This window comes from Cyanistes caeruleus, unplaced genomic scaffold (assembly GCF_971803275.1).
Source record: "Cyanistes caeruleus unplaced genomic scaffold, bCyaCae1.hap1.1 HAP1_SCAFFOLD_11, whole genome shotgun sequence".
Taxonomy (NCBI): domain Eukaryota; kingdom Metazoa; phylum Chordata; class Aves; order Passeriformes; family Paridae; genus Cyanistes; species Cyanistes caeruleus.
The window spans coordinates 1,028,441-1,055,216 of NW_028255883.1; the positions used below are offsets into that span (position 1 = coordinate 1,028,441).

The 26,776-nt window shown below is 52.6% G+C and overlaps 1 protein-coding gene across 4 annotated transcripts; it reads left to right on the top strand.

The window, feature by feature from the left end:
• Positions 1-19,832: 19,832 nt before the first annotated feature.
• On the top strand, positions 19,833-26,237 carry LOC147647299 (serine/threonine-protein kinase pim-1-like). Of its 4 annotated transcripts, none has more exons than XM_086872320.1 (8): positions 19,833-20,632; positions 20,761-20,811; positions 21,016-21,382; positions 21,923-22,099; positions 22,356-22,503; positions 22,687-22,903; positions 23,452-23,585; positions 23,872-26,237. In XM_086872320.1, exons 1-5 carry the CDS (start codon positions 20,081-20,083, stop codon positions 22,460-22,462), a joined length of 1,254 nt encoding a protein of 417 aa, XP_086728446.1. In that variant the 5' UTR covers positions 19,833-20,080; the 3' UTR covers positions 22,463-22,503; positions 22,687-22,903; positions 23,452-23,585; positions 23,872-26,237. The 4 variants fall into 4 exon arrangements, with proteins under 4 accessions (XP_086728446.1, XP_086728447.1, XP_086728448.1 ...); XM_086872321.1 differs by having other exon boundaries at positions 23,455-23,585; XM_086872322.1 differs by having other exon boundaries at positions 22,735-22,903.
• The last annotated feature ends 539 nt before the right edge of the window (positions 26,238-26,776 follow it).

Sequence of the window (26,776 nt, forward strand, 5' to 3'; positions counted from 1 at the left end):
TGGTGATCAAGGACTCTTTTCAGGTTTTGGTGGGTCCTCTCTACTATTGATTGTCCTGTAGGGGAATGACGAATGCCCGTGGTGTGTTTCACCCCCCACTCATTGAAAAAGTCTCTTAATTTGTGAGAGGTGTAAGCAGGTCCATTGTCTGTTTTAATTTGTTCTGGGACTCCCAGGGTAGCAAAAGCAAGGAGAAAATGTCGGATGGTGTGCTTGGCATTTTCTCTTGCATGGGCTGAGGCAAACACTGCACCAGAGAAGGTGTCTACGGAGACGTGTACGTATTTGACTCTCCCGAAGGACGGGACGTGAGTGACATCTGTTTGCCATATCTGGCAGCTGTTAAGTCTTTGGGGGTTAACCCTGGAATTAACGACCGGTATTTGGAAAGATTGACAATTAGGACAGGTGGCAACTATTGCTCTAGCCTGGTCTCTGGGTAGTCTGAACATTCTCATCAATGCAGGCACGTTCTGGTGGAAGAACTGGTGGGACAATTTCAGCAATGGCACCTGGGAGGTCAGAATGTGTCCTCACATGCATGACATAGTAAGGTTGCTTTCTGCGGGAGAAAAGATACACTAATTCAGAAAGCAATTTGTATAAATTTGGGTTAGGGACCTCTTTTAGAAATGCATGTTCTGCTCTCATAGCTATTCCAGCCACATAAGCCGAATCAGTCACCAGATTGAAAGGCTCTTGGAATTTCTCAAAAGCTCTGATGAAGGCTGCTAATTCAGCAATCAGTGGTGATCCCTCGACCACTTGGACATCAGACTCCCATTTCTGTGTCCTGGGGTCTTTCCAAGTCATGACTGACTTGTGGGATTTCCCCAAGCCATCGGTGAAAACTGTCAGGGCCTGGAGCGGTGTTTTGCTCTGTAATGATTTGGGGACCAAATGAAATGTAGTTTTGAAAAGTCTGTGGCCAGGTGGACGTATAGAAATTTGGCCTGAATAGCTATCGAGAGTGAACTGAAGGCTCTCATTGGTTTGGAGCAAAGGCTCCAAACTTCCAGTTGCCAATGGGAGGAAGATGCATGTGAACTCACAGGCTGCAAGAATGCGGAGATGGACTCTAGTTCTTTTAATGAGTTCAGCCATGATTTCCTGCGGAGTGGTAATAGTCTTAGTGGGCTGGTTATGTGTAAAAATCCACTTGATGATAAGGAGTGGATTCTTCAGTGCCATGTCCCATTGAAATATGAGCATGTGTAAGTGTGGGGCCGTACCCAGGATTGAAGCAATCCTCCCTTAGCCCCCCGAAGTAATCCACGCTGGCTCTGTCGAATGGAGGGGTCAGGGAGATCCTTCGAGACCAAGAAAAGACCAAAAAGTGCTGCTTCTCCCTCCGGGGTATCGGAGGATGTTTATTCTGGCTAGCTTCCAGGGGGAGAAGAGACCTGGTTTCTCCTTCCCGGACTCTTTCAAACCTCGGGAGAGGGGCGGGGAGACATATAACACCAACCAATGGGATAACGTTTCAGGGACAGGTAGGAGAGGGGAAAAACACGTCACTGGGAAACAAATAACTCCCAGAAATATGCACCACCACATCTGCCCCTACTTTGATATATGTAATCAAATGAAAGGTAACGAGCTTATACGACATACTGACCTGAAGTGGCCCACCAATCCCCATTTGCAGGCTGGTGAGGGTTACTCCGGTCTGCCAACTCTATATGGTTGACATCTGAAGTAGCTGAGACTAGCTTAACTATGCTTCTGGACAGTATTTTGCTTAGCACTCCAAACACTAACACCGTTAGCAAAACAATGACTAGCAGTGACAGAATAGTTTTCACTACTGAAGCCCACCACCCCGAGAGTCCCCAGTTTTTAAACAGTCCATTGAACCAGTCATCTGCTTCTTGCTTGACTTGTCTGATCATGCTTTTCATCTCTCGGAGCGTGGCATGGATGTTAGGAGCTTTCGATGTCAGATCCATGCAGCAGAGAAATTCAAACTCCTGGCACTCGTGCCCATGGAGCAACAGGAGAAAGTCTATTGCAGCACAGTTTTGAACTGTCGCCTGCCTGGTAATTTCCTCATCTTCTAGGAGGGCACTTATGGCATTAGATGTTAAATTTGCTTGTTTTACCACCCAGCATTCTAGGTGTCCCAATTCACCTAGGGCCTTGGCTGCAGCTACCCAAGGAAGGAAAATGGATGCAGCAATTCTTTTTGATTTGGACCAATGGAAAATCTCTGAGTCACAATTTTCATCTAATTTTGTAGCACTTCTCTTTTGAATTTTTTTGGTCAAATTGTTTTTATGGGTCCATTCGCCAATTAATGTTTGATTGGGCACTAACAGTGATAGACACCCTATGGTACACGGCCTTCCGAGGAGACGGGATGGAATTCCTGCCCATGCACGGTCCCCACAAATGAGGAACAGTCTTTTGGGGAGGCTTTTGGGATGTGTATGAGCTGAGGAGTGCACTTTGATGTAGCTTAGTACACGGCACCACCTTTTTGCTGTGATTTCTTCTCGATGTTGTACTATATGGTGGAATGTTTCTTTATGAGTTGGAGGACTGACCCTAAAGTGTACACAGTATGATGCTGGGGAGGAACCCAGCAGCTCTAACTCCTGGGGTTCCTGGGTTGCCTTAGGAAACTGGGGTAGCCACTCTTCGACGGGGTTTCTTAACTCTGCTTCTACATGAGTGCTGTGTAGTTTATTACCTGCTTCAGGAGTCAGTGTACTAAAGCTGTGTGTGAATTCATCATGCTGCAAGGGAATTCCTACCAGGCAGGTAGACATAGGATTTTTTGCTGCTGCAGTAGATAGACAAATGTTTTCCTGTTGGAGTGTTTGTGCCAGGGTCACCCAGATGTTCTGGCATGGCTGTGGGACGATCCAGGCTGCTGTCAGGCTGCTCAGTGTGAGCAGGATGACAGCAGGGTTAAGGCTCATCATGGATTTGAGTAAGAGGTAGGTTATTTCTAAAAAAGAAAAAGGAAACAGACATTCTTTAAAACATATTCACAGTTACAGTATTCAGGTCAGAGGCTAGAGAGGTTTCTGCTCAGGATAACCAGTTGGAAGGGCAGGCCGGGCTCATAGCGGTGGGCTTGCCGCGAAGACAGGGCCTCTTGGACCTTGGTGACAGATTCCCAAGCCTACGGCATGAGGGAGCGCGGTGAATCGAGGTCCTCGCTGCCGCAGAGCAGGTTGAAGAGGGGTGCAAGGACTTCTGTCGTTACTCCAAGCAGAGGGCGTATCCAGCTGATGGACCCGCAGTGCTGATGTAGGTCCTGCAGGGTCTTGGGGTCATCTCTGATGGTCAGCTGCTGAGGCACGATGGTCCGCTCACCGATCCGGAGTCCTAGGTAGGTCCAAGGGCAGGTGTGCTGGATTTTGTCTTCACGTATCTCAAATCCAGCGTCCTCAATTGTCTGGATGGTTTTTTGTAAAGTCCGGTGCAGACAGTCATCGTCAGCAGCACAAACCAGGATGTCATCCATGTAGTGGAGGATGATGGCATCTGGGAACAGGGTCCTCACAGGTGACAGAATGTGGGCCACGTACCATTGGCAGATGGTAGGAGAATTTTTCATCCCTTGGGGAAGGACTAGCCAATGGTATCTTTTTAAAGGTGCTTGTCTGTTTGGGGAGGGAACCGAGAATACAAATCTGGGGGCATCCCAAGGATGGAGGGGTATGTTGAAAAATCAGTCCTTTATGTCAATGACGGCCAGCTTCCAATCCCGGGGGAGCATTGAAGGGGAGGGCATCCCAGGCTGAAGGGATCCCATGTCTTCAATGACATCATTGATCTTCCGGAGGTCCTGAAGGAGTCTCCACCTGTCCTTGCCTGGTTTGCGTAAGACAAAGACAGGGGAGTTCCAAGGGCTATTGGACTCAGTGATGTGGCCCTGGGCAAGCTGCTCTTCCACAAGGGCTTCCAGTGCGTGCAGTTTGGTCTCAGATAGGGGCCACTCATCAACCCCCACTGGATGGTGCTGTTTCCAGGTGAGTTGGGGGATGGTAGGTGTGGCATGCTTCTCAGTGACCCCGATTAAAAATCCCTGCTGGGAATCCACAGAGAAGCCCCCCATTGGGACAGGAGATCCCATCCCCGGAGGGTGATTGGTGCTCTCACCACAAACGGCCTGATGGTTGCCATTTTTCTCTCAGGTCCTTCGATGACAACATTCCACTTGCTTCTCATGGAAGCTGTCATCCCTCCAATTCCTGAAATCATGCCTGCTACAGGTTGTAATTCCCAATTGTCTGGCCACTCGGAGTGAGTGATGATGGTAACATCTGCTCCGGTGTCTAGCATTCCTGGGCGCTGAATCCTTTCTCCATTACAAAATAGGCTGCAGTCCACGATGGGTTTGCTGAAGCCCACAACCTGAGTCCACATAGCACTGGGGTTGAGGGGAAAGTGATCTGGGTAGTCACCAGGAAGTAAAAAGGCCTGTGCCACAGGAGTCTTTTCCTTTAAATAATAAGGAGGGTCTATGCAGGTCAGAGAGATGGAAATTTCATCTCCAGGGTGTATAGTCTGAACATCAGGAACAATATGAATTTATCCTGGACAGTTGGTAGGATCCCCAAGTATTAAGATGTTAGAGGGACCGCCTGGTGGTCCACGTTTTACTGTGGGGATTTTTTAAATACAGTCACCCTTCCTATGTAAAGAGGGTCTAGTTACCAGTTGACGCCGGGTTCCCATCTGAAGCTCTCCACCTGCTGGGCTTGATATTGGGGTCCCTGTGGAGGCAGGATGGTGGGTTTGGCAGGAGGGGTGGAGCGGTACGGCATTTGATTTGATGTTGAAGCGCGGGGCCGTTCCACGCTCTGCCTGAAGTTTCCCGAACGCCAGTTTTGTCTGGGTAACCATTGGTGGGCTGGTGGTTGTGTAAAATGTCTCTCTGGACAGTCTTTGAAAAAATGTCCAGGCTCGCGACAACTAAAACAACGACTTGTATTGAGGTCTGCAGCATAAACTCGAGATAACCCCTCTGCCACTCCTTTAGCCACTGCAAGTGCCACTGTATTCTCACTTGAGGCAGAGGAGAGCTTGGTGCAGGCTTCAACCATCTGATCTATGGTTGGTTCGGGGTCCAGTGGGAGGGCTCGCAAAACTGCTTTGCACTCCGGATTAGCATTGGCCATTGCTGTTTTTACTAATAATTCTTTTTGCGCCTGAGGGCTCTCTATCTGCTTTTCAATGGCTACTTTAAACTTATCAATATACTTAATAAAAGAGTCAGTTGCCCCTTGCGTAATATTGGTGAAGCACTGCGTTGGCACTTTATCATCAGGGGTGGTAAAAAGAGATATCTTAGCAGCATTAGCTCTATCCTGTAAAGCTGCTTCAGGCAGGTCCCAGGCCTGATCTCGGGGCTGTTGGAAATCTCCTTCTCCTGCTAAGTACTCTAAAGTAAAATTAGGTCTGTTAGCATCTTTAGCATAAACATCTGCCAATTGCTTTAAATGTTTTTTCCACTGCCTCTCCCATAACATGTACTCTGCAAGGGAGAGAAGGCAGTTCATAACATTCTCGATGTCATGGGGGACCATGATGTGGGCAGAGAAGGAGGATTCCAGCAAGTGTTTAAAAAAATGTGAACCCCTGCCCTGTTCCTCGGCAGCTTTACAAAGTTCCTGCAGTTCCCTATAGTGGTGGGATTTGTGCCCCTCCCCTGTCTCTCCTCATTATTACAGGAAAGGCAAGTATTTTCCATGACAGAGCTGAGTTCCCCGCTCGTGTGGCTTCCCTCTGCACATCAGCCCAGTGATCTTCATACTCAGAATCTGAATAAGAAGATTCACTACTCTCATTTCCTAGTGGAGCTGGGGGGCGCTTGGTGGCAGCGCGGGGCCGGCTCGGGTGCCTAGAGCTGGCCCTTTTGTGGCCGGGTGGGGAAGCTGAGATGGCCCTGCTCCGGCCGGAGCCGTGCCAACCTCCGGGGCACTGGGACCCTGGAGCGGGAGCGCTGCCAGGGGCGGGGCCCTGGCACGAAGGGGCGGGACTGGGGTCCGCGATGGGGAGGGGTTTCCCGATGGATGGGGGGGCCCGACGCGGTTACACCCAATGACGCAGTGGGGGGAGAGGGGGAGCAGGACGTGGCAGGAAGAGAAGGGGTGAAGGCGGGAAAGTGGCCATTTTGGGCATCGAGGGCGGGAAAACCGGGGTGGGAGTGAGACAGAATGGCGGGGCTGGCCACACTGCCGGCGCCATCTGTGCTAACGGTAGGAACTGGGGGGTACACAACCGGGTGTGAGGGCATGGGAGAAAGGTTAGAGGAAAGACCCAGAGCGTCATGGCCATTGCCGCCCTGGTAACGGTAGAGAGACGGTAGGGGGGTGTCAGGGAGACGGCAGCAGCCCTGTGCCCTGGGGCAACGTCCACCCGCCAACTGGGTCTCAGATAGGGGAAGAGGGTTTAGGGACACTTGGAGAGGTTGACAGGGTTGGGGGGTTTAACTGGGGACCCCAAACTCCCTCTTCTTTTTTTTCCTCTTTTTCCAATGAGAAAATAATATTTTGAAACACAGGAAAGAATTTTGCAACAGAAAAATCGCCTTTAGCTTGAACTGTATATAACTTTCTCCCCACATTATCCCAAAAGGTTCCTGATTTAGCAGAGTCCGAATTAATCTTAAAATGTTTAAAAACCCAATGAATAAATCTTTTTAAATCCCCTTTAGAAAACTTAAAATTTCCCGCTTTTAGGGTAGTTACAACTTGGATATAAAAGTCCCTCTCAGGTGGGGTCAGTCTCCATACAGAGGACTCATTCCCCATCCTTTTTCACTCCCCACCCAGCAGTAAAACAGCAAAGAAAAAGAAAAAGAAAAAAGCCCAAAAAAACTCTTCACGGGGTCGACTTACAATTTCTCTTCAGCAGATGCCGGTGGGTGAAAAAAAAAGCTGCTGGGTAGGTGGTCACCTGGCGGCCGGTCCTCAGGGGCTTTCCTTGCCCCGGATGGTCAGCGAGGGTCCCGGTCGCAGCCTCTTGGATCGCTTCTTGCTAAAATGCAAGCAAGCTTCCTCGAGGGGCAGCGGCTCAAACAGCGACTCGCTTCACAGCCAAAACTGCAGGCAGACGCTTCTTCAGGGCTCCTTCGAAGGCCTCACGTTTGGGACGCCAGTTGCCGCGGCGATGGAAAGCCCGGAGCACCGCGACTTCTCTAGAGAAACGGCCCTGAGAAGGGCCGGGTCAAAGCGCGTGTGCGGCTTCGAGCAGTCGAGTGATTCTAGCTCAGGCTCAGCGGTAGTTGAGTGATTCCAGCTCAGCTCGGCAGCGGTGGGCAGGCAACACAGGGAGCAGGGACGAGAATGCTGGTCCAGCGTTCCACCAAGGCAAAACCTTTTATTCAGGCAGAGCTTCGGCGAAGGGTGTGAAACAGCGAATCCCCCAAACAGGGGAAAACCCGGGGTATTTATGGGGAAGGAGAGGGGTGGGGGGAAGCCTGAGATACATGTATCGGGGTGGGACAGCAGGGGAGAACACCAATGAAACACAACAGTTTAACATATCTAACTCAAAGACCCCCGGGAGCGACAGATTGTGTCTCTCTTACAGAGAAGTATCTCCTCTCCAGGGGAGAGCCAGGACCTCGGGCCCAGCGGGCTCCTCCGTACCCAGAGAAGAGGGCGAAACAGAGGGCAGGGTGAAGGGCGGAGTGAAGGGCAGAGTTAAGGGCGGAGTGAAGGGTGGAGTGAAGGGCAGAGTGAAGGGCAGAGTTAAGGGCGGAGTGAAGGGCGGAGTGAAGGGCAGAGTGAAGGGCGGAGTGAAGGGCGGAGTGAAGGGCGGAGTGAAGGGCAGAGTGAAGGGCGGAGTGAAGGGCAGAGTTAAGGGCGGAGTGAAGGGCGGAGTGAAGGGCGGAGTGAAGGGCGGAGTGAAGGGCGGAGTGAAGGGTGGAGTGAAGGGCAGAGTGAAAGGTGGGGAGAACCAGGAGGGAGGGAACGGCCCGCCCACAGGAGATGTAGGCGGGGCCGGAGCCCAACAAAAAGGCACGGGAAAAAGGAAGTAGCTAGCCAGTCGAGTTCCAACTCCAATCGAGACACTAGTGAAGATGAATGGTCGGAGACTGAGTCCTTAGAGGAGGAAACAACAAAGATAAACAAGAATCCCCCTTTCCACATTAAAAAAGAACTGAGAGGATACTGCTCTCGCAGACTGGGGACAGGTAAAAACTGCATGTGCCAGCTGGGTCCCTTCAGCTGCGCTAGCGTTCCCAGTTCAGGTGACAGAGGGGAGACAGAGAGTTCACTCACCAAGAAATCCTAAACTGCAAGACTCCAGCCTGCAACAGCTGATGGGCACAGACCCGGCAATGATTACCCTATGCCTATCAATTTATAACTTCAGTGTTCGTAACGATTTTTGTGTGCAAGTTGTGATTGTTCCCAAGGTCATGTACCACCTGGATGAAGAGTTGAGCCTGCAAGCGGAGAGACTCACCCGACTTCAGAAAAGAGAACTGGTGACAGGTGTGACCATAGCGATGCTGCTTAGCCTGGCAGCAACTGGTGCTGCCACAGGTGTCTCTGCCATCGTGACCCAACAACAGAGACTGTCTCAGCTACAAATGACAATTGATGAAGACTTGCAGATAATTGAAAAACTCTGTGTTTCAAATAGGCTTGTGTCTTTTGTTAAGAGCCGACTAGAAAGGGTCAACATCCTGTTTGTAGAAAGACAGCAGATGCTCTAAGAATACACTTGGTCACCGCATGTGCCCTATGTGTACTAATGAAAAACTGCGGAGTCTATTTTATAAGTTTTAAGCCTATTAGTTAAGTATAGTGTACCTTATATTTTACTCAAGTTGATAATATCTACTTTTAAAACTTTTTATAATATAGATAAGTTAGAGAAAATGTTTAGAGATAAATATACTTTATAAAATAATGTTAGAACTTTTAAGACTAATACACCTTATATTCTAGCAAATTTACTTAGGCATAAAGAGGGGGGAAATGTAGAAGCTTGGGCCCGGCGGCTCGGAAGATATTGGGATGTAATGGAAAGATAGTCACCCCCCTCCTCCACAGTGTATGGTAATGACCCCCGCAATTAGCCAATAGCACCTAGCTGTGCTGAAAGCAGATGGGAGTAACTGTGTGAACCTAGGTTATAAACTGTCAAATTCTCCAGCAATAAACGCCATTTCTGCCATCCATCACATTGGTGCCTGTGTGGGTTTGGACCGAGTGGCCTGAGCGTGGCCACCGTGCTGCTCTAGAACCAGGGTGTCTGCCTTGCTAGGCAACACCTAGAGTGGGCAGCGACATCATAGAAGAGCCATGTGACATCTCAGGACAGGTTGTGTGACATCACAGTACTGACTGTGACATCATAGAGTGAACTATGACATCAAATGTGGCTGTGTGACATCACAGGAGACAATGTGACATCACGAGGTGGTTTTGTGACATCTAAGGGGGGCTGTGACATCACAAAACAGGCTGGGACATCACAGAATGGTGGTGTGACATCCCAGAGCAGGTTGTGTGACATCAGCGAGTGGGCTGTGACATCTCAGGTGGCTGTGTGACATCACAGGGGGTACTGTGAGATCACTGGGGAGGTCACTCCACACCGACCCTTCTAACAGTTTGCCCCCAGAGAAGTACCAATGCTTCTCTTGCAGCAGCCTGTCTGCACAGAAACACTCCCAGGGCTCTCTGCATTTCCCTCACTCGGCTCACTCACACACCTCCAAACAACCCACTTGGTGCTTTCAGCTGCAAGGAGTTCAAAGCTTGGCTGGCCTTCAGCAGCTGCTCTAATTCTGCCTTCAGCCAACTCTGGCTTTGTGTTCATTGTAGAACTTCCTGTGTGTCTGAAACATTCCTTGCATGGTTCTGCCTTGGGGAAGGGGAAGCTCCTTGGTGGCGCCTTGGGCTTGGCACACACTTGAGGAGGGTGTCTGTTTTCCATGGGGAAACTCAGGAGTTTTAGATTGCTAAAATTAAAGAAGGAAAATCCCTCTTTGCCTGAGTGCAGCCAGTTGTGTGAGCAAAGCAGGTCCCAGGGGAGTGAGAAGAGACAGGATGAGGCTGGGGAATGTGGAGCAAGGTTGTCCACACTGGGTCAGACCTCAAGACACAGCTTCTCTGACCTGGCCAGACCTTCTTAGGAGAGGCCCTGGACGAATATCCATCACTGAATGCTACAATCCCTCTGCTCCAAAGAGAACAGGAATAAAAGATGTCCCTTAAAAAAGGAATACATATTTCTTAGAAGCTCATTGAACTATTTTTCCATAACGATTGTAGAAAACTTTCCTAAAAACTGCACCAGACCAGAGGGAAATCAAGGCACAGCCATGGTTTATTAGGACTTGCTTGATCCTAATGAGCCCCATGGTGCATTTGGAGCTGAGCCCTTGAACCTCAGGGCCTGAGAGGAGATTGCACAAACCTTTCCAGGAGTCCAAGTCAGAAAAAAAACCCAAAGTGTCTCGTTTCATTGATGGGTGCCACTGAGGTCCATCCCCAACACAGGCTCCTCATGGACTCCTTGGAGGACAGAATTGGAGGCCAGGATTGCACAAAAACCTCTCAGAGAGACTCAGTGTGGAAAGGAAAATCCAAAGTCGCTGAAAAAACCCTGAGTATCTCAAAGTCTTGATGAGCCCCACTGAGTGTCAATGCAAAGCTCCCAGGGGACTCCTTAAAGCAGATAATTGGGGCCATGATTGCACAAACTTCTCAGAAGTTTTCTCAGAAGTGGGAAGGAGAAAGGAAAGTGCCTTAAGAACCTGAAGTACCTTGAAGCATTAATGAGCCCCACTGAGTGTTGTTACTGACAAAGCTTCTCAAGGGACTAATTACAGCAGATAATTGGAGATCATGATTGCACAAACCTCTCAGAGACTCCAAGGCAAAAGCCAAAGTCCTTTGAAAAAGCTGCAGTTCCTGGGAGCATGAAGGAGCCCCCAGGGCCATTCCTGAGCAAGGCTCCCCAGGGACTCCTTCCAGCAGATCCCTGAGGCCACTGGCATGTGGGCTAGGGGGGATGCTGAGGGCAGGCCAAAGGAGGTGACAGTGGCCAGCCTTGCTGGGGCTGTGCCAGGAGGCCCCAGGGCCTCAGGACAAGGTGTCTCCTCACAGCCCTTGCTGGCACAGAGGCTGCTGTGGCCCAGGGCACCAAGACTTGGCTTCTCTTTATCCCCACCTGTCATCAGTGCCTCCTGTTCTCTGCCCTGCCTGGGGCCTGGGGACACTTTCTCAGTGCTGTCCCTCCGTGGGACCCATTAAAGGTAAAAGTAGCTCTGGAGTTGGATTCTGACTTGGACTTCTTGAGAAGTTTCTTCCCCTCCCTCTCAGGGACTGATTTTCAGGGCCTCAGCACAAAGCCCCAAGAGGCTCATTAAAGTCCTGCTGCTGTGTCTGTGCTGCTGAGCTGGGCCAGGCTCTCGGCACAGAGGATGATCCTGAAAACTAGGAAAAGCTTTAAAAGCACATTTCTCTTGCTGAGCAGCTCTTCTCCCAGCCCAGCAGGACTGGGGTACTGCCTGCAGCCACCCTGGGGCACAGCCCAGAGACAGAGAGCTTCAATCAGTCAGGGCTAAGAAGGTGCTGAGAAGTGCCTGGGGCACAATCCCTCCCAGCCCTGGACACAGGAAGCCTCTGGCTGCAGGACAATGCAGCTGCAGCTCCTGGAGCCATCTCCTAAAGCTGGAACATGCCAGTGCCTACAGACTCTGTGAGTACAACTCTAAGTATTTGTGTCCTTCCTAAACTGGGGGCTCAGAACTGGACACAGCACTCGAGGTGCAGCTCAACCAGTGCCAAACATAGGGGAAGAATCCCTGGCCTGGTCCTGCTGGCCACACTGTTCCTGATCCAGGCCAGGAGCCATTGGCCTCCTTGGCCACCTGGGCTCACTGATGGTTCATGCTCAGCCTGCTGTCCATCAGTGCCCCAGGTCCCTTTCTGCCTGCCTGCTGTCCAGCCACTCTGTCCCCAGCCTGGAGCACTGCAGGGCTTGTTGTGGCCAAAGTGCAGGACCCGGCACTTGGACTTGTTAAACCTCACCTTGTTGGGTCTGGCCCCTGGATCCAGCCTGTCCAGGTCCCTGTGCAGAGCTCTCCTACCCTGCAGCACATCAACACTCTCAGCCAACTCGGTGTCACCACGGTTCCATGAGGCCCTAGAGTGTCACAATGGTCTCCAGGATTCCATCAGGCCTCCCAGAGTCACAAAATCCCTTTGGTTCCGTGGGGCCCTGCAGTATCCCAGTGGTCCCATCATGACATGAGTCACAATGCTCTGTCCTGCTCTGTCACAATGCTCTGCATGGTTCCACAAGGCCCTGCAGTATCACAGGGGCCTCTTGGTTCCATGAGGCCTCAGACTGCTGTTGGGAAGGTAGAATTAGAAAGGAATTATAAATATGACTCTTTAGCCCAAAAGGCTAAGGAAGAAATACAAATTAAAGCATGGTTTGAATAATTCAAAGAAACCCGTCTGGTGTGCCGGAACAATTCCTTTCCCCAATAAAACTAAGCTAAGACCCCTCTTCCCAGCCTTATAAAGAAAGATCTGAAGGACCCTGAGATAACTAAAAATATGCAAAAGCAGCGATTTCTATAGGTCACACACAAATGTTACTGTATTAGTATACTTAGAAAGACTGGTTAGTAAAAGAATGGACTACTCAAATGTATAGGTTATAGAAGTAATTGTAAAGGAGAGCTCGCTCTCTTGTTTCTCTGGCCTCACTCTTTCTATGCTCTTGCCTCGCTCCTTCTGCCCTTCTTTAAGTTTTTTCCCCAGCTCTCTCACTTCTGTTCTGTTCCTCTCTTTCTTAGCTATCTTAAGTCTTGAACTCATGTATTCATATTTTACCCACTTTTGTATTGTTCCCTCTGAGCCTGCTTTGAGCTTTGTCTGCTAGCTCCTAGTAGGCTCTCTCTTTCTCCCCACACCCTGAAATAAACTACTAACATCTAACTTGACTATAGAAGTCTCTGCCGTTTCTCGGATCGTCCACACCCCAAAAGGGTCTCTTACAGAGTGCCACAAGGAATCCCTTGGTGGTGCAGTGCCACAGTGGAGCCCAGGTTACACAAGGTCCTGCAGTGTCACCCTTGGTTCCATGGGGCACTACAATGTCACAGGTGTTCCCTTAGTTCCCTTAGAGTCCCTGCAATGGAACAATGGCCCCTTGATCCCACTGGGGCCCAGGGTCTCACCAGGGTCTCCTTGGTTCCACAGTGGCCCCTTGGTTCCACAAGGCCCAGCAGTGTCACAGTGGCCTCTGTGGTTCCACGAGGACCCCGACTGTCACCATGGACTCCTTGTTTCCATGTAGCCCCACGGTGTCCCAATGGCTCTTTGGCTCTGTGGTGCCATGTGGGACACAGTGTCACTGTGGTCCTCTGAGTTCCACCAGGCCCCGCAGTGTCACAGTGGCCCCTTGCTTCCCCAGGGCCCTGCAGGGTCACAATCATCAGAGAATCAACCAGGCTGGAAAAGGCCTTGGAGAGCATCAAGTCCAACCTGTGCCCACCTTGTCACCCAAACCATGGCAATCAGTGCAACATCCAGTCTTTCCTTAAACACTTCCAGGGACGGTCACTCACCCAGCTCCCTGGACAGCTCATTCCAATGCCCAATCATCCTTTCTGTGAAGAATATTTCCTAATGTCCAGCCTAAACATCCCCTGGTGCAGCTTAAGGCTGTGTCCACTTGTCCTGGGACTGTTCCCTGGGTAAAGAGCCTGACCTCCACCTGGCTGCACCCTCCTGTCAGGTTGTTGTAGAGAGTGATGAGGTCTCCCCTGATCCTCCTCTTCTCCTGGATTAACAACCCCAGCTCCCTCAGCCGCTCCTCACAAGATGTGTATTCCAGTAGCCTTGTTGCCCTTCTCTGGACATGCTCCAGCCCTTCCATGTCTTTCCAAAATTGGGGACCCAGAACTGGACACAGCACTCGAGGTGAAGCTCAACCAGTGCCAAGCATAGGGGAAGAATCCCTGGCATGGTCCTGATGGCCACACTGTTCCTGATCCAGGCCAGGTGCCATTGGCCTCCTTGGCCACCTGGGCACACTGATGGCTCATGCCCAGCCTGCTGTTCATCAGTGCCCCAGGTCCCTTTCTCCCTGCCTGCTGGCCAGCCTCTCTGTCCCCAGCCTGGAGCACTGCAGGGCTTGTTGTGGCCAAAGGGCAGGACCCGGCACTTGAACTTGTTAATCCTCACCTTGTTGGGTTTGGCCCCTGGATCCAGCCTGTCCAGGTCCCTGTGCAGAGCTCTCCTACCCTGCAGCATATCAACACTCCCAGCCAACTCGGTGTCACAACGGTTCCATGGGGCCCTAGAGTGTCACAATGGTCTCCAGGATTCCATCAGGCCTCCCATCCATCCATCTTTGGATTATACTGGGAGTGACTGGACTCATACTGGGAGTATCTGAGAGTGACTGGCAACATACCTTGCACATCATCCCTCATACTGGGGGTGACTGGGAGCAACTGGGAACACGCTGGGGGCAAATGGCATCATACTGGGACTGACTGGGTTGATCTTGCCAGAGGCAACTGGGACCATCCTGGGAGTGCTGGCATGTGACAAGGATCATCCTGGAGCTTACTGGGCTCATATTGGTGTTGAAAGGGAGCAACTGGGATCTCTGAACACCACAGGTTCCTTTCCCACTCTCTGAAGAAGGAGCTTCGCAGTATCCATGTGTGAGGTGACCTTCACCTGAACCAGACGCTGTTAGGAGAAAAAGCTGCCTGTGCTGGAAACTCCCACACAACAAGTCAATGCCAAGAGAGAGCATTTTCTTTTCACAACTTCCCTCCTGGAGCCACAGTCCTTTTGGATCACACAGAAGGCAAGTTAACAACACAAAATACTTGGCTGTGTCCAGGTTTTGGCTGGACCAGCAAACGGAGGGAGTGCCAGGGTCCACTGCCACAGACTCTCCTCTTGGGGAACAGAACCCCCCCAGGCTCCATTCCAAATGCTGTGCACACCCTGCTGGCTTAGAAACAAACCCTTTTTTTAAGAAACTTTTGGCAGGAGCTCTCCCAAACATATGGCATTTAATGGCAATTTCCTTTCAAAATCACATCCATTCCAAAGGAAGAACAGAAAGCCCACAGCTATCCAAAAGGCACATATGGTACACCTGGGGAAATGCTCGACTTAGGGGCCGAGTGGGTTAAAAAATACCCATAAGAAGCCCCAGAGTCCAGAGTGCAAACTGCAGCAACCACTTACTGGATCATCTTGGCTGTGCTGCACACGTCTGCAGACTGTCTGTCCCCCTGCCAGGACAGAAGGACACCCGTCAGGGGCTGGGCTGGCTGCTGAGAATGCCTCAGGCAGGAGGATCCTCAGGCAATGAGCAGGCACCCAGAGCCGCTCTGACACTGAGGCCTCTGTGCCCCACAGCAACGGGAACACCACAAGGACACGGCAACATTCCTGTGACATCACAGCAGCAGCTCACCCAAAAACCTCCTGGAAGGTTCTCCTGGGTCACCAAGGAGCACAAAGGATCCTCAGAGGGCACAACCTATTGCCCTCCAAAGGATCCAAGAGGAACTCAGAAAATGCAGCAAACGAGGACACCTCCCCAGCCCAGCCTGGACACTCAGAAGGAACAAAGATGTGACCAAAGAAGAGGAAACACAACTTCTGTTCACTGATGCTTCTGATTAAAACCAGCAAGGCTTGCTCCCTCTGGGATCTTTATTCTAGTTCTAAAAACAAACAAGGTTCTCTGCTGTAAATGTACAGAAAGCAGGAACTTGGGGAAAAGAAGGCTGCGAGTGCCAAAGCCTTGTGTGACTTCTTGGACATCCTGTGGCTGAGGGTGTCCAAGGCAATGGACTCACAAGCGGGGTCCCTGCCCTCCCGACTGACAGCTGCCATCTCTCCTTCAGCCCCACACATGGCTCAAACAACCTCCTGTCAAGGGCCTCCATCCACACATTCCATCACCAACCAGAGATGCTCATCAACCAGGTCACCCAGCATCCCTGAGGCCACAGCAGGGAGTGCTCCTGGCATCTGGTACAGCACTGTGGCTTTCCTGGGATCCTTCTGGTGTCTGTGGTTGAGAGGAGTGGGGTGGATGGAATCAGGATGGGTCACAGATCAGCAGCCCCACTGCAAGCAGTGCTTTCTCCTGCTGTGTGGGGACTGTGGGGTGACTGATATTGGGACTCCTCTGGCTTTGGCTCCTGCAGAGCACACAGTGGGTCAGCCTCAGTGGGCTGAGGGAAGGGGTCCCATGGAAACCCAGCACAGGCATTTCTCTTTGGAGAGAATTTCTCTTTCTACAGTGAGAAAGGAGAAGAAGAGACTTTCCTGTCTGCTGAGATTCCCTCTCCTCCTTCAGCAGCCATACCACAATCCATCAGTACCAGAGTTGATAGGATCACTTCCCTGCCAGGGAGCACAAGGCACTCAAAACTGAACCCTGCCAGAGCCCAGGCCTGCTTGCCCATTTGGAGGGTGTGGGGGAATGGAATTTCAGCAGGAGTTGACCCACAATGATACTTTGCCACTTGTGGGTTTCTCACAGCCTTAGAAGGAGTTTGAGATCTCTCCCAACACCTGCTCACCCTTCAAGTGCACACACGTGCCTGGGGGCAATTCAGGTTCACTGGAGTGGTGGCTGCTTCCCTTTGAAACAGGAGCTGTTGCCTTTTCTGGTGTGCTTAACTCCTTTCTAACTATTAGAAAGTGGGAGAGTAAAGGAAATGTCCCTGGTGGAAGGGGACCAGAACCTTGGAAAAAGATGAATCGTCTTTTGTCTGAATTACAAATTAAAACTCTTTCATTTATTCCTTTAGTACTAATCTTTTACTACAAACAAAATGATGTTTCTGAGCTGATTGTTGGGATTCAGGGCTTCATTTCTTGTTCTTGATGTTATTATTATTTATTAGTATTACTTTTCATTGGTAAGACTTTTAAATCTTAGACATTAATAACAATGGCTGGATGTCACACTGAAATGTATGTGAAACACACATTGAAAACCAATGACTGAAAGTCTCTTGCTTTTCCCACTGGGATTTAACTGTACACTCAACTCCAAGTTGCCAGTGGATTCTAAAGACAGAAAATCCTGTTAATGGTGGGTCTGGTGTGGTTTGGAGCTGGGGAAGGGTCTCATCCCCTCCCAGAGCTGCCCCAAGCCCGCTCTGCTGCCACGTCTGCACTCACAGCCCCTCACGGCTGCCCTGCCCTGGGGACATGGTGGCACCCCCTCCTGCCAGGGCTGAGGCTCCTCATGGCCCCTCACAGTCCCTCACGGCTCCATGGAACTTCTCATGGCCCTGTAGAACCTCTCATAGCCCCTCACAGCCCTTCATTTCCCCTCACAGCCCCTCACGGCCCCTCACAGCCCCAGGCGCGGGGCTCCTCCCAAAGGAGAAGGGGTCGGGCCCTGCTTGTTCTCCTTTTATTTCGGTCCCTTCACAGCGCCGAGTAAAGAAAGGCTGAATGGAGCCTTTCGCCAGCGTTTCCCTCGGGCTTCATTGCGGGCTGAAGCTCTGTGCTGGCGCTGGCCCCAGCACCAACATCCCTGCAGCCCCCAAGGCCTTTGCTGTCCCCCCGTGTCCATTCCCTGTCCCCGAGTCCCGCCCGGCTCTGGCAGCAGCAGCAGCCGCAGCGCAGCGGGCGCAGGCCCGGCCCGGCCGGGGCTCCCGGCCACGAGCAGCAGCAGCGCCGGCCCTTCCCACCTGCTCCTGCCTCGGCTCCCCAGGGCTTTTGCCAGGGCAATTCTGGACTACAGCAACAATCCCCCACAAACAGCCCTCAGGCTTCCTCAGGGCCCGCCTCTGCTGCCCTGAGCCAGCCCTCAGAGGAAGAAAGGATCGGGTTCCAGCGCTGTTTTCAGCTCTGTTTTACTCACCCTGAGGTGACAGCAGGAGGATGTTGGTGCCTTGGCCTTGCACATTGTAGATCTCGTCTGCTTTTGTCCCACTTCTGCTTGCCACCTGAATTTTATCCATAAAACTGCAATTGCCTCTTTCAATCAGTGCTACCCACTGTGCTTTAGTGATCAGTAACTCAGGATTTTTTGTCTCAGACATCATGAGTAGCAGATCTTGAAATGCTCTCAAGTCCCTGAGCACTAAGTCGAGGGGAATGAAAGCCACACAGCTGACATTTGCAGTGCTCAAACACAGCCCTGTTGCTGCTGCTGCTGAAATAGAATCAAGTGACAGAGGCCATCACAGAAATTGCCTCTGCAGTGGCAAATAAAATGAAAAAATCCACCAGGAGAAAGAAAAAACAGAACTTGTCACTTAATTATTTTTTCTGAGCAGCAGCAGAAAGTGGAGATGCCCAGAGGTATTTCCAGCTGCTGCTGATCCCAGCTGGAGCCCAGCCTGCTGCCCAGTCCCAGTGGGAACCTGAGCCCAGCCCGGGCAGCTCCCGCAGTGTCGGGAGCTCAGCGCACGCGGGGCAGGCCCAGAGCCCCGGGCACGGCCGCCCATTGCGGGGCAGCGGCACAGACGGAATGTCCTGCGGCCCAAACCTCCTGCTCCTCACACACAGCTCCCATCCTCCTCCCCCTCCTCCTCTCCTGGCATGGCACAAATTCCAGCTCCGAGGAGGCTTCCCAAGAGAGGCCTCAGGCTCCTGTTTCAGCCTGAGTGTCCCTGCAGAGGAACAGGGCACCTTTCAGGCACTTCCACAAGCTCCAGGTTCTCATTTCCTGGGCAATCTGCCATGCAAACAGGCTTGCCAAAAAGAACAAAGGCAAAGGGAATGAATTGGGAATTATTAGGAAAAAATGACCCTTCTTAACAGACAAAGTTCACCAAGTCATTCCCTGCATTTATCCTTTTGGCCTTCTTTCATCTACTCAGTGGTCCAGCTTATCATGTTCTAGTGCTTATCAACAACTGATTGTGCTCTTGATTTGTACCAGTGCAAGAGATGTAGAATCATCTACACTGAACACACAAACAAACTCCCTCTGTCAGCCCATTTTCATGTTCCAGATCACTTTCAAGGTGTCCATGGGGCTGTTGGAATGATGAGCTCTCCACTGCTGGCTGCAGGCTCTGGAGATTCTTTCTCCACATTCAGCCAGGCTTGTATTCCCTAACAATTCCTGGCAGCTCATCATGTTTTCTTCGGGTAGAAGAGTAACAATGAAAACCGTACCAATGGCACAACTCCCCTGTCCACAAGGAAAAGCAAGAACAAGTTGTCAAGTTCTTCAGATAATTTGTCCTGCTTTGCTGCAAGAGTTGTGCTGCACACACAGTGTGGGAAGCCAAGAGAAGCTGCAGCTGGGGGCACATCTTGAGACAGGAGCTGCACCTTGTTCTCCAGGACAGGTTTTTGGAAAGAACAGACAGGACTGTGGAGAAGATTCTGGGAAAACTGAAACAGCTTTTTTAAGAAATGAAAATAAAACCAAAAGAAACGACCAGTATGTTTTTCTTTATTTTTCTCTATTTATTTTTATGTTTCCCTTTTCCATCTTGCACTGTTTCTCCATCCCATTCATTCCAAATGGATCTCACCTCTAAGATCTGAGACTTGGCAAGTTTTAGACATTGTAAAATACCATGAGCGACACCCAGTTTTCCTTCCCCTGTTTTTCTTGGAAAGCAATGCTGGAGACACTAGTGCAGTGCTTGGGTCAGGTACAAATTCGGCATTCAGGGAATGTGCTCAGACAGTGTCTGACGCTCAGCAGGGACAAGGCACAGCAGCAGCCAAGGGCATTGCTGTGCCCCTGTGCAGGATTCAAGACTCTGGCTCTTGGCTCAACACGGCAAAGTTCCCGTGTTTGGCCAGGCTCAGGGGCTGCCCGGGGAGCGCGGGGCTCGGCGCGGGGCCGAGCGGGCAACGGACAAACGGCCCCGGGGACAAACGGCCCCGGTGCTTCAGTTGCAGCGGCAGCAGCGGCAGCAGCAGCAGCAGCGGCGGCGGCAGCAGCGCAAACAGAAAAACAGAGAAAGAAGCGAAATTATTGCCCCTCTTTATCTTCTCCTCTCCCTCTCCCACTGTTCCACCCTCTCTCCCGCGGTCCCTCACCCATTCCCGATCTCCCTTTCTCTGTGTCCCCCTCCTCTCCCAGTTTCCCTCTCCCCTTGCCCGCCCGGGACATGCCCCCGGCCCGCCCCTGGCCCCGGCCCCGGCCCCGGCGCCGGCCCCGGGCGTCCCGCCTCGCTCTCGCCTCCGCCCGGCTCTGGCCGAGCTGGCGCTGGCGCTTCTGGGCGGGCCTCAGTGCCTGGGGCTGGGGCGGTATCGCCGCCCTTTGGCTCCGCCTGATCCGAGCCCTGCCCCGGCCCTGGCCCTGGTCCCGGCCCTTGCCCCGGCTCCTCCCGGGGCCCGCGGAGGACACAGGCGGTGCAGCCGTTGCCGCCGCCTCCGCTGCGGCTTCCCCGGCCCGAGCTCCGCCGCTCGGCAGCGCGGCCGCTGGCCCCGAGCCGCCGCTGTCGCGTTCCAAGGAGCGGACGCCTGCGGATGCTCGGCCCGGGGAGGTCGGGGAGCGCTCGGGGGCCGTTCCTGGCCCCGGGCCGAGCGCTGACGGCCGCGTCTCTTCCCCAGGGAAGGCGCAGGAGGCCCTGCAGCAGCGCTACAGGATCGGCTCGCTGCTGGGGCGCGGCGGCTTCGGCAGGGTTTTCTCGGCCACTCGGCTCTCGGATGGCGCCCCGGTGAGCAGAGGGGCCAGCGGCGGGCGGAGGAGGAGAAGAGGGCGGAGGAGGAGAAGGGGTCGGCGGAGGAGGATGGGGCTGGACACGGTAGGCGGCGAGCTGAATCCGCTGCTCCCTTTGGCTTGCAGGTGGCCATCAAAAAGGTGCCACGGAACCGCGTCCGGCACTGGGGCGAGCTGGTGAGTGAGCGGGGCCAGCGGCAGAAGCCGGGGCGTGCCGGGCGGGGATGAGCCGGGGCCCGGCAGGGTGGGAGCCACCAGGACACCTGGAGGGAGAGCGGGCGTGGGGCCAGCTGAGGGCACAGAGCATCCCGGGCTGGCTGAGGGCTCCCCGAGCCCTGGCACGGGCTCAGCCCCACTGACGGCACCGTGCTCCTCCCGCAGCCCGACGGCACCAGCGCACCACTGGAGATAGTGCTGCTGGACAAGGTGTCCACAGGCTTCTCCGGTGTGGTGCAGCTGCTGGATTGGTTTGAGCTCCCCAACACCATCGTGATGGTACTGGAGCGCCCAGAGCGGTGTCAGGACCTGCGGCATTTCATTCGGGCACGGAGGTTCCTGACCGAGGAAGAGGCGCGGGAGCTTTTCCGGCAGGTGCTGGAGGCCGTGCAGCACTGCACCAGCTGCGGGGTCCTGCACAGAGACATAAAACCGGAGAACATCCTGGTTGACCTGGACACCGGGCAGGCAAAGTTAATTGACTTCGGCTGTGGCACCTACCTGCAGGACACAGCCTACACTCAGTTTGCAGGTGAGCCCACCCAGGAGTAGGCTCCCGGTCCCGGCATCTCCTGGCCCAACATCTCAGGGCCCAACCAGGGTGTGGCAGCAGGGATTCTCCCAGGACTGGGGCTGGGGCTAGGGCAGCCAGCCTGACAAAATCCCCTGTGGGTGGGGGTAGCAGAGAGGGGGAGCCAGGACCTGTGCACCAGCTGGTTTGGTGTGCAGGTGAGAATGGGCTTGGACTGCTGTGCTTCCCTGCTTTGCCTTGGTTCATAATATTTTTTGGGCAATGCCAGCAGGGAGGATGTGGGTATGGTTTTTCCCCAGCACTGTGAGCGGGTTTTTCCTTTGTGTGTCATGGTCGGGCCTTGCCAGGGTTTCTGCTGCCATCTTCCAGCACCAGTGCCTTCTTTTCCAACCCTGGGTTTGTACACAAGTGCCAGGTGCTGGCGAGAGGGCAGCAGGTCACCCCGTGTGCCACTGGGGCAGCCCCACATGCCCAGGGATGCTGGGCTCAGGCTCTGGGAGCAGCAGCATCCCCCTGATGAGCTCCATCCGTATTCCATAGGAACACGATCATACAGACCCCCGGAATGGACCAACTTCAGGTGGTACTATGGCGAGGCAGCAACCGTCTGGACCCTGGGCATCCTGCTGCATGAGATGGTCTGCGGGAAGCACCCTTTCAGGAGGGGCTGGAACATCAGCTGGGGCCAGCTCCCGCTGCCACAACGGCTCTCCCAAGGTGGATCCTCATCTCTGGGCACGGGGGGAACACCAGTGTTGGGAGACAGCAGCGGGCTCGTGAGCATCCCACTCTGGCAGCTGCTGAGGAGGTGGCACATGTCCTGCTCTCCTGCTCTCCTCCAAAACAGAGAATTGATGGGAAAGTTCAGGCCCAGCTCTGGGCACATCCAGCGTGGCCTGGGCACGGGTATAGTGGGGCAAAGCAGACAGGAGCCTTCTCCAACTGACCAGTGGTTTGTGGTTTCTCTCCCCAGATTGCCAAGTTCTGATCAGGCGGTGTTTATCCCTGCACTACTTGGACAGGCCCTCATTAGAAGACCTGTTCTGTGATCCCTGGATGCAGGATATTCATCAGCCATAGAAGAAGGGAGAGAGCCACGGGCACAGTGATGCAGGGACCTGGTAAGTTACAGCTCCACACATACCCTGGCAATCAGAAGCAAAGAAACCCAGACTTCTTTGTCCTGCCTGTGTCACTGCACAGGGCTCATCGAGTGAGAACACGCAGCCCTTGTGCTGGAGCTGAGCTGCTCTGCCCAGCACTGGTGGCCGCCATCTGAGCTGGTTTTGCTTGTCCTGGTTCAGTGACAGCTGGGCCCTGGGCAGAACCCTGACAGCCTGGTGTCACCCCAGGGAAGAAGGAGAAGCTGCACCAGGTGGGGCTGCTGCTGCTGCTGCTGGGGACATGGAGGACAACAGCACGGATGACAACCTCTTCCTCCACCTGGCCAGCGGCAGCTGGCGATGATGGACTTTGATTCTGGCACCTTCTTGAAAGCCAGGCTCCACAGAGAATTTTCAGGTAAGTCCAGACCCAGGGGGATGCTCCCAGATTTGTGCATTGGCCGGGAACCAAAGGTTTCCCCTTTGCTGGGGTGGATGCAACTGATTCTTCAGTGGCTGCCCAGCTGGTTTTTGGCAGGGCTGGGGGTGTGGGCTGGGGTGGTTACGAAATGGGAGTGGGCTCCTGGTCCTGCCAACAGCCCCCAGCACCCACCGTGTCCCAGGCTGGGGCTGGGGCAGCCAGCCCAACACAAACAAACCCCCATGGCAGGAGCACAGGTGGGACTCCAGAACCTGAGCACGGCTGCTTTGCTGTGCAGGCAAGGAAGGGCTTGGGCTGCTCCACTCCCCTGCTTTGCTTTGGGATCACTGTGATTTTGGGGGACAGTGCAGGGGGGAAGGGAGAAAGCATGGGCTTCCCTCACCCGTGGGTGGGTTTTTCCCTAGAATGGAGGGGTTGGGCCTTCCTTAAACTCCTGACAGAAATAAGATTTTTTACCTTTTTTCTTCTTTCCCCTTTTTGTCTATAACCTATTTTCATTAATTTGTTGTTTGTTTTTCTAAAAGAAGAATTCTAGGTGGGGTCCAGTCTGGATCGGGAAGTGCTTGGGACCAGCTGTGGTGTGGATGGGCCGTGCCCTTGGAGAAGGCTGAGGACATCGTTTGGGACCAGCTTTTCTTCTGGCAGCAGATGGTGTGAGGTGGGTCCTCATCTCCTTGGCATGGGTGGGACAAGAGCTTTTGGGAGATGGCAGCGGGCACAGGAGCATCCCGCTCTGGGCAGCTGCTGAGGGGCTGGATCTGCCGTGGCTGGCTGCAGGCTGGGCACATGTCCTGCCCTCCTGCTCTGCTCCCAAAGGCAGCAGTGATGGGCAGCTTTGGGCTCAGCTCTGAGCACGGCCAGCATGGCCTGGGCACCGTGGCTGGCTGGGACAAGGGGACAGGAGCCTTGAGCTGACGGGCGGTTTCTGGTTTCTCTCCTTGCAGCCGGGCTCTGCGGATGCTGAGGCTGCTCTGGGCTCTGCCAGGGCTCTGCTGGGCTCAGCACCGGGCCGGGATCAGCCAAAGAAGAAACAGTGTGACCTCCAGCAGAGACTTGAGCATTTTGGCAATGCAGCTCAAGTCTGCAGAGTGTCCACCTCCAAAGGAAAACATGACACCTCCCCCAAAATTAAACTTGTTCCATAACTTCTGAAATGACATCAATCTGGGATGACCCCAAATGTCATTCTTCAGCTTTCTCAAGCTGTAGCTCAGCCCTTCTCTGAACAGTTCTCTCCCCCACCTGCCTTTTACTTCACAACTGCTCCCTTCTTTCCCCCAGTGAGTTCCCAGCCCATCACAATCTCCATCACACTGCAGCCTTCCTTGATGCCCCTCACCACGAGGAAGGCCAAGCCCCAGGCTCAGGGACTCATCCTGTCACTGGCTGAAGAGCAGCAATGTCTGTTGGTTCCAGGGGCTCTTGGATGTCTCTGAATCCATGGACAGAAGGGTCTGTCTGTGCCAGGGGCTCTTGGATGTCTTTCTGTCCATGGACAGAGGGGTCTTTTTGTGCCAGGGGCTCTGGGATATCTTTGTATCCATGGACAGAAGGTCTGTCCTTGCAAAGGTTTCCATAATATCTTTGTACCCATGAGTATGGAATGAACACAGAGGGTGAAAGTGTCAGTCACGTTGTTTGCACACTCCTTCCTTTCCATACAAGACACATCCATGCACACCCCCATGTATAGCTATATTAAAAGGATAGGGATGGATAGAGATTTCCCACAGAGCTCTAACTTTGGCATAACTCACCTTGTAAGCCATGGCCAGGGGATTTTTTCCCCAGCTCTGTGTGAGTAGGTGTCCAGGAACTGAAGGGAACAGCATTTAGAAGCAGTTTCAGGATTTCTAGGCAGGAAAGGGAGCTGACAACCATCCACATAACTCACCATATTTGTCAGGATGGGCTGCTGGTTCTTTAGGAATATGGCACAATGGAGACACGAGACTTGGGATAATCCCAGCTCTCTGTGGATCTGTGCAAAGGTGGAGCAGCAGAAACACCTTGTGTCTTCTTTGGGGACACAAGGTCCAAGGAGCTGGGCTGGTGGCAGAGTGTGACCTGGGCTGGTGGCAGGTGAAGTCCCATTTCATGACATCCTGGAGTGGCACAGGACAAAGCTGCAAGCACCCACAGCCCCACTGAGGAAGTCCTTGGAGTGCTGCACATCGCATAGGAAAAGCTGCATTCACGCAGTCCATTGGGATTTATCATTTCCATTTGCAACGCTTTAGGTCCAAGTTTCAAACTGCAAAATTTTGACACTCAAGACACAGTCATGAAGAACATGTATTTCAATTTCCTATTCCTTTAACTGCAGTGTAAAATATCTTAATATTGGAAAACATCCATCAAATCTGTAAAGGAAGGCAGCTAATGGATCCCTTCCACTAGCACATGTACAAACTAAGTAACTAAAATCAAAGCCGAGTTCTCTTTTTCAAAGGATCAGTTACTTCTTGCTTACTCCAGAGTTATAGAAGATTTTTCACTACACATTTGCGAGTAATTTTTATCTTTCATGTTTTTTTCGTGTTTGTTTGTTTGTTTGTTTGTTTGTTTTTCTACAGAAAACATGTCCTGGAAAAGGCATGCCCTTTGCTCTGGTTCCCGTGTGGAGCAGCTCCCTTCGCGCTGGCTGAGCTGCTCAGGCAGAGCCCGGCAGCTCCCCGCCCTGCAGGGCTGAGGCTTTTCCCCGTTGCTGGGCACAGACTGATGGAGCAGCAGTGCTGAACACGGGCACACGCAGAGGGAGCAGAGCAGCTGCCTTTGCCCACCTGGAGCTCCAAGGCCAAACTCTGAGCAGGCACGGCTGGAAGAGTCTTGCAGGCTCCCTGTTGGCTCTGCTGCCCCACTTGTGCCCGGCCCAGCTCTGTGTGAGGCAGAGGGAGAACAAGGGGCAGCTCCCTCCCAGCCCCAGCCCAGGGACCCCTCCAGCCCCAGGCCTTGGGGCACTGTCAGCACCTGCTGCTCTAGTCACGGCTTCTGCTGGCACTGCCAGCAACAACCAAACTGGGGCTGGTCCCGAGGGAGCAGCAGCAGTGCCTGGATCTGATCCCTCAGTCTGGGGCAGGGCCCCTGGGGGAACAGAGGGCACAGCAAGAGGGCCAAAACCAGGCAGGGTCAGAGACTGGGAAGAGCCAGAGCTGGGAGCAGGAGCAGCTGCTTCACTGCACTCTTGGAGAAAGCTCATGGCTGAGTCAAAGCGCTGAAAGGTGTGAAAGGCAGAGAGGAGGCCACACCAAACAATGCTCCTGTTTTCACACCCTTCTGTAATAAATGGCAATGATTTGTGCTAACTAAATTGTAACTGTTTGGAAAGTTATTATTAGGAGCAATCAAGGGAATTAGTGTTACAAGGCAGATGTACCCCCCTACAGATGTTACATGTTAAAATTAAGGTAGATGATGTAATTTTGAGATAAGAAATGTCCTAAGACAAAATCGACCTTGAGATGGATAAAGTATGACTTTAGGCATGAGGCCTGAAAATTATAAAAGATAAGACTAATTAGTGGAGCGCAATGCTCACTTACATAACACTAGGCTTAGTACGCACGTGCAACCTGTGAGGTTATCCAGAGGACAATGAGGATGAGTGTAAGCCTTCAAGCAAAAGAACACCAAAAGAAGACTGAAGACCCCCTAGCAACAAGTGAAGCATGGACCATAGAAGAATAGTAATTTAAAAATTGGAAGTAGGGGGAAACTTGCAGGAAACATGAATGAATATGTAGAAGCGTATAGTATATAAGTTTAGTTTTAATTGCTTTTTTTGTACGTTAGGTAGGGTGAGAAGCCCTCCCCATACTCCGGTCAGTTTTACTTATGCTTTAATCATAC

What these genes read in the sequence shown, in the direction of transcription:
- LOC147647299 (XM_086872320.1), top strand. Translation starts at nt 20,081, where the DNA reads ATGCCCCCGGCCCGCCCCTGGCCCCGGCCCCGGCCCCGGCGCCGGCCC. An exon ending in TCCGGCACTGGGGCGAGCTG is followed by an intron (nt 20,812 to 21,015) that starts GTGAGTGAGCGG and finishes CTCCTCCCGCAG; the next exon opens with CCCGACGGCACCAGCGCACC. An exon ending in GCCACAACGGCTCTCCCAAG is followed by an intron (nt 22,100 to 22,355) that starts GTGGATCCTCAT and finishes TTCTCTCCCCAG; the next exon opens with ATTGCCAAGTTCTGATCAGG.